The sequence below is a fragment of the Calidris pugnax genome, unplaced genomic scaffold (assembly GCF_001431845.1).
Source record: "Calidris pugnax isolate Ruff unplaced genomic scaffold, ASM143184v1 scaffold56, whole genome shotgun sequence".
Classification (NCBI taxonomy): Eukaryota; Metazoa; Chordata; class Aves; order Charadriiformes; family Scolopacidae; genus Calidris; species Calidris pugnax.
In genome coordinates, this window is record NW_015090839.1 from 5,805,466 (window position 1) to 5,817,512 (window position 12,047).

At 44.5% G+C, this 12,047-nt stretch overlaps 1 protein-coding gene across 2 annotated transcripts in view; it reads right to left on the reverse strand.

Annotated features, from left to right (window-relative positions):
* Positions 1 to 1,448: 1,448 nt before the first annotated feature.
* The window catches only part of LIN52 (lin-52 DREAM MuvB core complex component), a 74,824-nt gene continuing 64,225 nt past the window's right edge, over positions 1,449 to 12,047 (reverse strand). Inside the window, exon 7 of one of the 2 annotated variants that reach the window (XM_014941969.1) lies at positions 1,449 to 2,063. In XM_014941969.1, coding sequence (XP_014797455.1) covers positions 1,989 to 2,063 — 75 coding nt within the window. In that variant the 3' untranslated portion in view covers positions 1,449 to 1,988. Of the gene's footprint in view, positions 2,064 to 2,716; positions 3,443 to 12,047 lie in introns of those variants that run through there. The other variant, XM_014941968.1, reaches the window with a different exon arrangement.

Genomic DNA, 12,047 nt, shown 5'->3' on the forward strand with positions numbered 1-12,047 from the left:
CCGCCCGGATTAGCAGCATTAGCAGCCAGCGCCGAGCAACAATTAATCATTTGCTGGTAAATACAAGCGGGAGCCTCCCCCCTGCTCCCCCCCCGCCCTTCCCGGGGCTGGCGGGCAGCGGAGGGGAGGGATGGGGAGAAGGGGAGAAGGGGGCGGCCGCCCCGTCGTGCGCTGGAGCAGCGAGGAAAGGGAAGGGACGCAGGGATGGAGGCACCCGGGGACCTCGTGGCCTCGGGACGGGAGATCAGAGCAGGCAACTTTCCTTCCGCTTAATGCCGCTAATTACAGGCGGCAGCTCCGGCGTCGGCCGAGGAGGGGATCCCAGGCACGGGGACTCCCGGTTTTTCCCCCCCCCCCGGGCAGGGGGCCGCCGGCAGCAGCCCCCGCAACTCCGGGAGCCCGCAGCATCTCGCCTTCCCCCGGGGAGATCCCCCCGCGGAGCCGGAGCAGCTCCCGGGTGCTGCGGTGCCCCTTCGCAGGGTGCCCAAATCCACCATCCCAATAATCCCGGGGGATGCGCTCCCCGAGGGATCTCCGTTTTCCAGAGGAAAGAGAGGCAAAGCGATGCGGGGGTCGCCGGCGTCAGGGCACGTTTATCGGGCAAGGACTTCGCTGGGCGACCTTCTGGGTGAAAAAATCAGCTTGAGGTGAAACGGGAATCACACATGTTAAAAGAATTAAAAGCCGACTAATTATTGGTGCTGAACAATTCATCAGGGAATCATCCACCGGCAGAGAAGTTTTGAGGTTGGGTTGCCTAGAGATGGGTTCTCAGTCCACCCCGTGTACTATCTTTGTAGCCACTTGGAAGAAAATACGAAATCAATGCTGGTAATGATTTCTACTTGACAGAAAAATTGGTGGAGTGATAAATAATGGTGGGAGCAGGTCAGTCACACCGAGCAATCTGGATCACTTGGCAGGCTCTGCTCATTTGAACAATATGTGATTTTAATATAGCCAAATGCAAGATCATATATCTCGGAGCAGAAAGTGAAGGTCACAGGATGCTGTCATGGGAAGCAGCGGCGTTGAGGAGGATGGAGGAGATGTGACAGATAATGGAAACTAAACGTGGATTTTTTGGTGTAATCTGCTCTATCAGAGCTATGCAATTTTTGGATGTATTGGCAAGAAAATATTACCTAGCAGGAGGAGGATGGTCTTGGCATCCCAAGACATCCCAAGACAGATACATATTGTGTCCACTTTTGGTGTCTGCATTTCCAAAAATAACACCAGAGAACTGGAGACTATTCAGACCAGAGCTTCAGGAACAGCCCATGAGCTGGAAAACCTGTCATACAGTGAGAATTAAGAAGCTCAATCTAGTCAGCTTGTTAGGGAGAAAATTAGGAGGTGGCTTGGTCACCCTCTGTAAGTAGTTAGGAGAGACGCTTTCGGAGGGTGGAAGGTTCTTTAATTTATTAAACAAAGGCATAACAGGATTCAGCACCGGAAGGTCAAGCTAACTAATTCATAATTAAATTAATTAATTTAATTAAATATAAGTATTAATATAAGGCCTGGATTTTTCACAGTGAGGATAATTAGTAGAGTAGGCGAGACATTTTTAAAGGAGCTTCTTGCTGGAAAAAAGCTGTTTTGATGGAAATGTTTGAGGGTTTGACAGAAAAATAGTTGCTTACAGAAATTCCTACAGCAATATATTTTGAAACAGTTTGTTTTACAATATTGTTCTGAAATGTATTTCCTCATGTTAATTTATGCATTTTTCATTTTATATTATTGTACCATTATCACGTTATTTCATGAAAAATCATTGAAATCTATTTTCATTTTAATTTTCAAAGTAGGTACATTTTCTATATAGTACTGAGTGAATACGAAATTGATGGAAAATTCTTTCATTATAACACAGCAGAGAATCTTCACGCTGCCAAAAGTATGACATATTTCATGTGCCATGAAGTTTCTGATGACCTTAATTATTTTAAAATACAAAATAGGAATCACTATCTCTGTTGTCAGTCACGGTGTGTTGCCAGCAATAGGTGTGTGCACACTGCAGGCTGCGCTTGCTGTCGGCTGTTGCTGATGACCTGTAAGAATAGAAGGGAAAAAATGCAATGAAGTTACAAAACAGCATTTTAAAATTATGATGTTAACTCTCCATGGAAAGAGTTTAAAATGTTAGAATTTCCCATAGTATGAGAAAACCTGATTTACAACCATCTCTAATAACCCAGTGTTAAAACTGCCTGAGGAATGGTCTTTCCTGCTTAGACCTTCCACACTATGTGCTCCAGCACTGACAAAGCTTATGGCCTTGGCACAGGTCGGACTCAGCCACTAATGAGTCTCTCTCTACATTGAACATGGCTTTTGGATCCAGAGTGTGCTCTGGATGCAAAGATCCCTATTGCTTCCATCGTTGTGCTTTGCGTTGCACAGGAGCCTCTGGAGAAGCAACTTGGTGTCCTTGCGGAAGATGACGTGGTACAAGCCCCCTCCTCCCAGCACCCTTCAGCTGCAAATGGGTGCTCAGTCCATGGCACCAGAGAAGAGCTAATCCCAAGAAATCGCCCCAAACATCTGCAGTGGAGGTGTCAAGTCCTCAGCACCAACCATCATTAGTGCCACCTGGCCTCCCCTAATGAATTAATAACCCGCGGGGCAGACAGAGCCATGAAACTTCCAACCAAAACCATGGAGCCAACAGAGAGTCTGTCCCAACTTGGGGTTGCTTGGAATAGTTTTGGTTTATGAATGCTCCTGGGCCTCTTTCTCATCTTACATCCTTGCATAATACTTCCAATATGCAGCCCAGTTTGTTGCAAAACATGTCCTGTTCTGTTGGAAAATAGCCTCTATTTAGCAGCACATCTCTGCCTTCATCCTTGTGTGGAGCTGAGCAGCCCACCTCCAGGTCAGCATGGACTTCTGAAAATGTCACAGTCTTGCTCCCCAGGCTCTTTACAACCCAACCTAGAAGACTTAAAAGAGCATTTAGACAGCCTGGGATGGGGGAAACCTCTGTGAGTGCTGCTGTTCTGGTGTGGTGGAGCACAGGCAAAGCTGACTCACAGCCATCTACCAGAGGTTTGGTTTGTGAGGCAGAGGTGGAGCCCAGGGGAAGAACCCAGGACACAGGCATGTTTGGTAGATGGGAACAGATTAAAGAGAGATGGAGGTCCATTGAACTGAACTAGGGTTTGTGGAGGTCCTGGAAGGAAAGCAGTGGTTGCTCCTCAGTGCTGAGGCTGGGTGAAGCCTATGGCACAGGGTGGTGCCACTGCCTCTCCCAGGCGGCGTGCAGGAGTATCAGCTGGAAAAGGTCCTGCACATGAGGTGGCCTGGAAAAGTCCTGACTTTGGGGTGCTAAAAGCCACTGTCTTCTGATGAAGTTAGGGAAGGACTGGACTGCAGAGCTCCTGGTCCCACTGCCCATGCCATGGCACTGCCCTTCGTCTTCAGACTCCTAACAAAAGCAACACAGACAAATACAGCTAAACATCACTCAGGGCATTGAAATATGTTCTTAGATTTGCTATAAATGAACATTTTTTCCCTGAAAACTTCCATAACAACCATCAATAAAACCAGCTTCAAACTGAGGTTCCTCCAGGGGTTAATAACCATTAGAAAAGCAGATACTGAAACCCTGATGGAAATAATGCAAAAAAAAAAAAAGAGAATGAAAAGGTATCATGTGCTAAGGGTTTGATTATGCTTCCAGTTCACACATCCCCTAACATAAATGTAAACCTGGGAAAATTAATGGTATAGAAACATTTCAGTAATCCCTTTAACTTTGAATCTCTGCATCAGAAATACCAAGGTGTATAATGCTTTCATGTGGGCTTCAGAGATGGATTTATAAAAGAGAACAAAATATTTTTTTCAAAACATAAAGCATTAATATACCTTCACTAACTATGGCTTGTCTTGCATTAACCTAAGGGGCAGATTTGCTACCTCTCCTCGTATTATCATATTGAATAATACCCATAGAAGCCAATGAAACTACTTGTGAGTAAAATATTACTCAAAAAGGTAAGACTATCAAAGCCAAATCATATGTAAATAATATCCTTCAAAGTCTGCTGAACACGTCTTCCAACCACAGAGCGCTAACATTTTAATTATCAAAATATAAAAATGCTCAGTGCAAAAGCCCAAGAGACCAAAGTTTTTGAATTAAGTCCATAAAAAATAAATATATTAGGTTGAAAATTATGGTAGGCTTTAAATAATGTATTAAGTTTCTTTTTTTGAGCATTAGAATGGCTCCAGTTGGTGTTGTCAAACCTTTTGCAGCAGTGGTGGTGGAGGCACTTTTTAATAAAAGCTGAAATTTTCTTGTAATCTCTTGATTCTTAGAGGTATTTGTGAAAACCACCAATACAGTGAGATGCAAGGTAACATTGTAAAATATGGCAACAACATAGAAATTACAATTAATGAATTCTTTTGCTGGCAGTGACCTGTAAAGGAGACATGTTACCTTAACAAGGTCTTGATCAGCTTCCTTTAGGACTGCCAGTCCTTCCTGGAGTTACCGACTAAACAGGGAATAAATATGGCCCCTCTGCTTCCAGCACTCACACAGACGAGCTCACTAGAGTGACCCTTTGTAAATATTTTTGAAGAGCAGGGCGGGCTTTCCGCAGGAAAAGCAAGATAATTGACCCAGACTGCGTATTACAGGACTGACAAAGTAAATCTTCACATTTGTATTTGTGCTAATGAAAGGGGTTGAATGGCAGGGTAATCAAAACTTTACACATTTTGTGGTAATTAATTTCGATTACTTTTTAAAGGGTTGTGGGTTTTTGATGCCAACATTCTAAAAACTTACTTTGTGAAACATTTTCTGCTTGTTGGTGCAACTGTAACATTAACTAAATTCTAACATTAAATTCTTTTATGTCTAAAAACACCCTTCTATTTTAAAGAAATAAAAGGTGCATTAAGGGGTAAAATAACCACCAGCTGCCATCCGTGACCTCAGCAAAATGGTCTGCAGCCCACTAAGTCATATGTTAAGTTTTCTCTCTGGGCTTTAGACCTTAGGTCTCTCTGATCTCTGCTCCTCCCTGGCAGAGCCACCAGGGTAATGCTCTCCAGCTGCAGAGAGCCAGGCTGGATACCTGGAAATGCAGCAGCTCCTGCGAAGATGGCATTGCAGTCTCTGCCTAAGCTGAGGAAGTCTGTAATAATTAAAAAGGCAGAGGACTGATCACCATGCCAGTAAAACAAACTCCTCCTTAAAATTTTCTTTGACTAAGCGGTGTAGAAGATAACAAAAACACCAACACGCAAAGAGTTATTTATATCAAATGATTTAATTACATTCACAGGTTCCTCAGACGTCGTGGTAATGAACACAGCATAAAAGCCTGGATTAGACACTTCAAATAGATGTTTGTGAATAATATTATATGCACATATTTCCATGCAGAACACTGCTGCACCTGAAACTTTTGGAGCCTGAGCCATGCTTGGTCCTTCTCCCCTCCCTGTTAACTCCGACCTCTCTGCAGCAAAGCCAAGGTCCCAAGCTCTGAGCCTGAGCTGATCTCACCAGTGTCAGTGACACAGGATAGATCTTAGCACAGATGCAGCTTGGGAACATGGATTTAAACTGATGCTGGAGGAACGCAGGAGCTGGTTCAGCTGACTTTCCAAACACTGCAGCTGTCCCTGAGAGATGGAGCAGCCCTTTACGGACCAGTTTTGGGAGAAGGGATATGGACTGCAGATGGCTTAATGCTTAGAAGAGGGAAAGGTAGACCTGCTGCTGTGAGCAGTTCTCTTACCAGTGACATCTGAAGGAGCAGAGCTTTCAATTCAGAAATGGGGTGTCAGGCAAGACAACATTGACATAGCAAGCCAAGGCATTGAAGGTTTTAAGTATCTGGTACGTTAGTACAGGTAGATGAGTCTATGATAATGAAAATGTTTGCATTTTCAGCTTCATTTTTCTTGTAAAAGAGTGTTTCTCTAAGCCATATCCCTAATCATCACTGCCCACATCTGACAAGCTCCATGTTGAACTAGGGGACAAATTTGACTTATGTTGTTTACTGATAGCTTCCAAATCATTTTATGAAATTACCTGAAATAAACAGTCCACTCCAGCTCAGCAGTGAACATGAGCAAATGATTTTTTTTCCCTTGATCTAATACATAAGAAGAGTAAAAATAAGCTAATCCTGGTTTTCAGTTATTCAGCTTCATGCCATTGCAAATCACAGCAAGCAATGGAGGCTTACACCAGGAGTCCCAGCTGACATAGGTGGGTGACAGCTAGGAAGAATGGAGCTCTGGTAGGCAAGGTGGGGGACCCCCACGAAGTAGGGGTGGCAGGGGGGTGTATATTTCTCTCCAATTTTTTCTGCCTCTAATACCTTGACAAGTGCTGCACTCTCAGCCTGGCTCTGGAGTATTGTGTCTGTATGCTCGGGAGAGGAGAAAATATCACTGAAAAAATAAAGTTTCCTGGAAAAGCCTGGGCACTCTTCTCCAGGGAGAGACACCATGGGGGCTCAGGGACCTGCTGCTGGTTCCTCCTGGTTCAAGAGGAGGAGCCAGAGCCTCTGCACTGCTTATGATTTTATTACATCCAGCACAATGTAGAAATTGCTCTGCACGACTCCGAAGGACACAGGGAGGGAAACTTGAAAAGAGTCTGGTTTACGAATCCGGGGAAAAGGCAGCAATTCCAGAAATGTTGAGCAGAAAAGTGAGAGTATAAAGACACCATCATTAACATGGCTTGAAAGACAGGACATTAATGCAGCTGAAAGCTCTTGCTGGTCGGACCTGCCAGAACATCCCCAGCTACACGGGTGTATCAGCCGCCGGGGGGGCTTTGACTCTGTTGCCGTAGGTACGTATATCAGGAGGAGAAAGTGGAGAGAAGACCCAGGAGGGACGGAGACCAAGAAACGAAAAAGAAAGAAGAGAGAGAGGAAAGAAAGGACAGAGAGAAAAGGGAAAAGGAGAAAGAGAGAAAATGGGGGGGGGGAGAAGAAGAGAAATGGGGAAGGCGAGCAAGCGAGACTGTATTTCTATAATTACTGTGGATTGGCTCGGATTAAGGGCAACTAGCTATCTCTTGGTTTTTCCTTTTTATATAACAACTAATCTCCTTCTAATCAGTTATTATTAAATTATATTCCATTTTTAATTCATTCACAGATCATTGGTGGCACAATTCGGACATCTGGACAGATAATTGAATAGAGATAATTTATGTAAATGAGGAACAGTTGTGTACAGAGGTGGGGGAGGGGAGATTTCGGCTCCTGAGGCCAGTGACCTAATGAGGAGTCTCCAAAAGCTGCCCTTGCTCCCTGGGAGGACTCAGGTGCGAAGGGGGATGCTGAGGATATTTGGGTATTGTGTGCCGGATATTAACACGCGTACAAGGGGCCATCAAGCCCGAGCTGTCTCACTTGACCCAAGGGACCAACCTGTATCGACCATCATTTCTCTCCAGGCTGAAGACACTGGCCAAATCGGCATCTGAAGATGCCCCTTTCCTCCCAGGAAGAGGTTGTTTCTAACCCAGACCTTTTCACCACCCCAATTTACAGTGCAATGCCCCAGCTCTGCATTGACATGTCTGTGGGGCTGGGGCAGCAGTGTGGGAGCTACCCGATCTCAGTTGTCCCAGGTAGAACCCAGCAGCCTGGAGAAAGGCTCTGGGTGATGATGGTCTCTCTGGGGCAGTGAGCCCCCAGCTCGGCCTGCCTGGGGAAAGCTGGGTGCTCTGAGCCAGGGCCAAGGGGCAGAGCAGGCTTGGCACAGGTGCAGGCACACCAAGGCTTCACAAGCAACTGAGTGTCATTTCCATGTGACCAGGTGGCCTCTATCTCACAAAATTAAAATCTCTCAACAGCTAGCCACCTGCCACCAGCGCTGCTGGGTGGATGAACACCAGCCGACTGCCAAGCCTAGTACCTTGTGCAGGCCCGATCTTAACCCCAGGGACTACTTACTCTTCAAAAATGCCTCTGTGCTCTTTGATAGATGTGGTCTAATCCCTCATTGCTTGTCCCAAACCTTGAATTTGTGAATCAGGAGAAACTTATGTAGGTAGGCTTCAAAGAGAGCCTTCATGAGGAAAGGCAATAGCTGAGGACCACAGAGGACCTGGACTAAACCATTGTGTTAGCAGCAATAAGAAAAAACTTCCCCAAAATTCACACTTATTGACATCTATATGGGAACTATCAGAATGAGCATATGGCCAGAGAGAGAACACAATGTGACAACGGGAGTCATCAGACCCGGCATGAGCACCTAAAGTGTAGACAGTCTACATTGACCACATTCCCATTCCAGCCAGAGTGCTCTGGTCAGTAGGCTCAATAGAGCCCAGGGCACAGTTCATCTTCTCTTGAAACAATTGTCCACATTGGACTAGAGGAATTGCATCTCCATTGACCTTATTGACAAGATTGATATTGGCTACAAAAGTAGCCCATGATTCTCTCAGGTGCAGGCCTCTAAAGTCAGGCGAGATGGATCCCACTCTAAGGGAGATGAGGTATTATTCTGCTTTTGCAGTAATGGAACAGCAAAAATGCAGATTCCCCTGCCTCACAAGAAGGGTGAAGATTAAAAAGAAGTCCTTGTTCTGGGCTGTGGTTGTATTATTTTTCTGCTACATTTGGATGCCACAGAGCTAGGTGCTGAAGAAAGAAGCATGATAGAGAAATTTATCTTCCAAAGAGGGAAAGATTGCTAGACTCAATTGCTATGGCAAAAATCTAATTCCCATCACTCTATCATAACAGGAGAAATTTTTCTGTGCATACTGAATTGTCTTAGCGTTATGGAACTGTTAGAGGAAGGGAATACCACAGATGCATTCAATGTGTGGGAAAACTACTCACAAGATTTGTTTCCCAAAATAAATTCAGGTTGAATTGCCAAGGACACAATCCAAATGAAATGAAGCTGGTTCAAGTGACCTTCTTGCCTGGTGTCAGAAATACACAGGTCCTTGTTCGGTTCTTTGGTTTATTTTGTTGATTAAAAAAATCCCTTTTCAGATTTGTTCCTGAGGTCCTAACTATCAAAATGCGAAATTGCCACTGGGAAAATTATTGTGAATTTTCAGATGGGAGTTATCAATGAAAATGAGAATGCAGCCAGATGACTGTAAATAATAGGCGCTGAGTGTAACTGTCAGGCTGGGACAGAAGTTCTCCAGCAAGGAGAGCTTAAATCTACCCTTCTTCAAGTCTTCATAAACTCTGTTAAGAAGGGACTATTGTATTTTTGTTTTGTTTTAATCATACCTTATGATATTAAGCCCTCTTTTCTCTTATAGTGGAAAAGCTTCTTAAGAAAGGGAGCATTGCTGTGTGTCCTAAATGTATCCAATTTGGAGTAGTGTATTCCCTTTGCAAACTTATTCAGTAGCCAAACCTCCTTGACATTTATCTCCGTTTCATCTTCAGTTTCCCTCACTTCATCATGGACTTAGTCAACTGCATTTTCCCAAAGGAGCAGGCGGGCCGTGATGAAAATGCAGACTCAGACATAATTGACTCTGAGAGAGCTTTGAAGACCAGAGCTAATATCCTGGCTTGTCAGACAACGCAACTTGAGATTCGGCACCACTGCTGGCACACAACGGTGAGCTGCTCATAGCAGCCTGAAGAAAGGTGGAGCCTGGAAATGTGTCCACCTTTCTGGCCAAAGAACCACGATCCTCTTATGGTCTGTTGCTCATCTCAAAAGAAAGCATGAAAGGCTTTGTGCTCCTCAGGCAGACAAGGATGTGTGGAACATCAAGTGTGATACAAGGGTGTGATACAAGCATCCTGGCCTGTATCAGGAAGAGCGTGGCCAGTAGGACTAGGGAAGTCATCATCCCCCTGTACTCAGCAGTGAAACTGTACCTTGAATACTGTGTTCAGTTTTGGGCCCCTCACTACAAGAAAGACATTGAGGTGCTGGAGTGTGTCCAAAGAAGGGCAATGGAGCTGGTGAAGGTTCTATGATGAGCAGCTGAGGGAATCGAGGTTGCTTAGTCTGGAGAAAAAGAGGCTGAGAGAAGACCTTATCGCTCTCTACAACTACCTAAGAGGAGGTTGTAGTGAGGTGGGGATCAGTCTCTTCTCCCAAGTAACAAGGGATAGGATGAAAGGAAATGGCCTCAAGTTGCCCCACGGGAGGTTCAGATTGGATATTCGGAAAAACCTCTTCGCTGAAAGAGTTATTAAGCATTGGAACAGTCCTCACAGAGTAGTGTTGGGTCACCATCCCTGGAGGTATTTAAAAGACATGTAGACGTGGCACTTAGGGACATGTATTAGTGGTCAACTTTGCAGTGTTAGGTTAATGGTTGGTCTTGATAGTCTTAAAGGTATAAATAATTCTATGATTCTATGCTATGAACAGTAATGCATGGGGCCAAGGAAAGAAGGTGACATAGGATAAACATACAGATTGAAAATAGATAGGAATAGAGAAAAAGGGGCAAGGAAACAATTTCCAACCTTTACTTGAAACTCCATTACTTGAGGTGGATACTCATTCCAGCCTGATACATTTCCAGCCTCCCAAGATTTCCCCAAGGAAATGCTGCAGAAATAGATACTTCTAGTAAGGTATATAGACAGTTTATACTAAGTCTTGAAGCCATTGCTTGATTTAGATTTCCTAGCAAGGGGGAGCAGTACCAGCAGTCAGGTCAGTTATCTGGTAGTGAAGGGGAGGCAATGCTCACAACACTCTTTTAACTCCAGCAGCAATGCTCAGTGGCAGTGATCTGGGTGGCATAGCCAGATCCCAGAAAATGGTGGGGGCCAATGCTTTGTCCACCTCAAGGGTTTGGTCAGCTCTTAGATCTCCATCATCTCTCAGATCTCCATTCTGTCATCATTCCTGGTTAGTGAGTGTACACTGGGGTGTTAGTGAGGAGAGCAGTGATGTGTTCAATGAACCACTGGCACTTCCTGGTGCCTCATCCATCTCTGTGTACTTTCATCTCCAGTACTGCTGAAGGTTAGATGGTGGATGGCAGAAATGATGAGATGGAATCCTAGAAAACTAGGACTGGAAAGGACCTAGAGAGGCCGTCTCTTCCTCCTCTCTGCTTCATGGTGTGATCGGCCATACCTGTCTCATTCTTGACAGATGGACAAGCACCTAAGTAATCTCTTCCAGAGTATTCTGTGCAGTCTTCCCCCTGCCTCCATTTTTCTTAATTTCGCTTCTAATGTCTAACACAGACCTTTCTTGCTACAATTTCCTGTGGACTTACCTGCCTGCCATAGGAACAAAGGACAAATTTTTCCCTCTCCCTTTATAATTTTTGTGCCTGGGGACTTTCTTTTATCGATGCTTAGTCTTCCCTCTTCAAATTCCACAACACCGCTTCTTCCAGCTTTTCCTTGCAAGGACTCATCTCCAATCTGTGATCATTCTCATTGCCCTCCTTTAGACACCCTCCAATTGGTCCGCATTGAAAGGCAATGCCAACACAGGGCTCAGGACACCAACTGAAGTCCCTCCGATGCTGATTAGAAGGAAAGATAATTTCCAGAGGTCTGGACGTTGTAGTTGCATTTATTCCTTGAAGTAGGAGGTTTGTTTTTTTGCAACAGGATACTATTTTTGGCAGGGCTTGTAATCCATTCTAACCCCTGGTGTTTTTTTGGAAGAACTGCTGCCTAACAAATTGTTTTCCAACCCCTGTTTATACATTTCATTTTTTCTGCATCACCAACATCCTTTGCATGGTTTCTTACAGACTTTCATCTATGTTTTTTCAACCACTTTCCCAATTTTGAATGCTAAGCCTGTCCTCCAGTGTACTTTAAGTGCCTTCCAGGTCTTCCAGGTCTGTGTCTTCCAGATGTGCCCACTCTTTCTTCTGTTAGCCATGTTGTTAATTAAATCAGTAAGCAGAACCAGACCCAGAACAGATCTTTGTGGAGCTATTCTCAATACATCCTTTATTTTGATAGTAAACCACTAAGAACTATGCGCTAAGCACAGTTTTTCAACTAATATTTTATCCATCTAACAGTCGTTTCTGCTAATTTATACTTCCCTGG